General features: G+C 46.4%; 1 protein-coding gene across 2 annotated transcripts in view; it reads right to left on the bottom strand.

Annotated features, from left to right (window-relative positions):
* Positions 1-2,034, bottom strand: part of STEEP1 (STING1 ER exit protein 1) — a 20,946-nt gene that overhangs the window by 5,308 nt on the left and 13,604 nt on the right. For both annotated transcript variants that reach the window (XM_077753075.1, XM_077753074.1), the window contains exon 3: positions 179-220. In XM_077753075.1, the coding sequence (XP_077609201.1) occupies positions 179-220 (42 nt within the window). The remainder of the gene's footprint in view (positions 1-178; positions 221-2,034) is intronic.

Here is a 2,034-nt window from a genome sequence, read left to right as displayed (position 1 = left end):
CTTTGACTAGTCGGCTGTTAGGGGAGCATACTGGCGGTTGTGTAGTTGAAGTTCAAAGGCAGTTGAGATTATAAAGATAAAGATACAATAAAGAACTGTATCCAAATAATTTTTTTCAGAACACATTACTGCCTCTCCTTTCTTATACTTGGAGAAACCCACACTGTGAAGTCTTTACTTTGCACACTTCTTCCGGTACTGTCGTTCAATGCCTTCAGGCCTGCACAGAAAATGGAATAAAAAAAAAAAGGTATGAACAAATCTCATAACCTACCCACCTCACTACCTCATTTCTTCAAATGGTAACAGGGCCTTNGGTGGAGGCAGAGGGAGGGAATCTTAAGCAAGCTCCACGCCCAGCGAGGAGAAAGGGGGGCGTCAATCTCACCACCATGAGATCAGGACCTGAGCTGAGATGAAGAGCAGGACGCCCAACCAACCGAGCAACCCAGGAGCCCCAAACCTCTATTAATTTTAAAACATTCCTGCCTCCCATAAACACTTCCTGAGCCCCTAATACAAGCCAGGCATCTCCCTGACACAGGAGGGGAGGAGCAGCTATAGTCATAGCAGTGGGCGCAGTCACAGGCATAACTATAACAAAAGCAATAATAATACTCACAACCACTTGTATAGCTTTTGCTATGTGCCAGAAACTGCTCTGAAGTATACATGTATTTCATTTTTTTTAAGTTCATTTTTCAGAGAGAGACACACGGCCTGTGTGTACACGCGCAAGCAGGGGAGGAGCAGAGAGGGAGACACAGAATCCGAAGTAGGCCTCAGGCTCCCAGCTNGGGGGGGGGGCAGAGAGAGAGAGAGGGAGGGAGAGAAGAGAATCCCAAGCAGGCTCCACACTGTCGGCGTGGAGCCTGACTCAGGGCTCAATCTTACGAACTGTGAGATCATGACCTGAGCTCAAACCAAGAGTCAGACACTTAACCGATGGAGCCAATCAGACGCCCCTCGAGTATACATGTGTGAAGTTCTTTCATCCTTACGATGGCCCTGTGAGGTAGGTCATATTATCATTCCCATTTTATAGATGAAGGCTCCTAAGTACAAACCAATCACATGATTTGCCCAAGGTCACAGTTAGGAAGCAGAATAGGCTGATTTCAAAAACTAAAAACCAAAAAACAAACAAAAAAAAAAAAACACAACAACAACAAAATAGACTGACTTCAAGCCCAGGCCCGTCTGGCGCAAGAGCCCACAACACTGCCTTGGCTAAGTGGCTCTTCCACCCACCCAGGTGCTGAGAAGAAACCGAGGAATCATCCTTGATTCTCTTTCCCTCACTTCCCACATCTACTCCATCAGCAAATTCTGTGGATTTTACCTCCAAGAAAAGTTCTTGAACCTATCTACTTTGCTCCACCTTCCTGCCACCATCTTAGCCCAGGCCACCAGTGTCTCTTCCCTGGACGACTGTCACAGCTTCTGGACTGGTCCCCTCACTCCCCCTCTCCTTGTTTCCATTTTCTAATAGGCAACACGTATACATGGTACATATTGGTACATATAGAAGGGTACCCTGTAGGGGCACAAAGAAAAGTAAATCTCATCGCCACCACCCCTCACCCACCCCCTTCTCTTCCATGAAGGCGAATTCGGTTCTGGCTTCTTCTGTTCCTCTGAGACAGCTGATGAGACAAGCAAAGAATCCTTATCGGTGTATAAAGAAAACAGATTTTCTTTTCCTTTTTAGACAAAACGTGCATGCCTTACAGTTCTCTACTTCTTTGTTCATTTAAAAATGTATCCTGGGGGCGCCTGGGTGGCTCAGTCGGTTGAGCGTCCAACTTCAGCTCAGGTCATGATCTCACAGTTTGTGGGTTCGAGCCCCGTGTCAGGCTCTGTGCTGACAGCTCAGAGCCTGGAGCCTGCTTCAGATTCTGTGTCTCCCTCTCTCTCTGCCCCTGCCCTGCTCGCGCTCCGTCTCTGTCTCTCTCTCTCTCTCAAAAATCAATAAGCATAATAAAAAAATTTTAATAAAGAAATAAATAAAAATAAAATAAACAGAGGCAGGAG

The sequence above is a fragment of the Crocuta crocuta genome, unplaced genomic scaffold (genome assembly GCF_008692635.1).
Source record: "Crocuta crocuta isolate KB4526 unplaced genomic scaffold, BGI_CrCroc_1.0 scaffold944, whole genome shotgun sequence".
NCBI lineage: Eukaryota > Metazoa > Chordata > Mammalia > Carnivora > Hyaenidae > Crocuta > Crocuta crocuta.
Note: the sequence above shows the minus strand (reverse complement) of the source record. Positions and strands in the feature narration are given on the sequence as shown.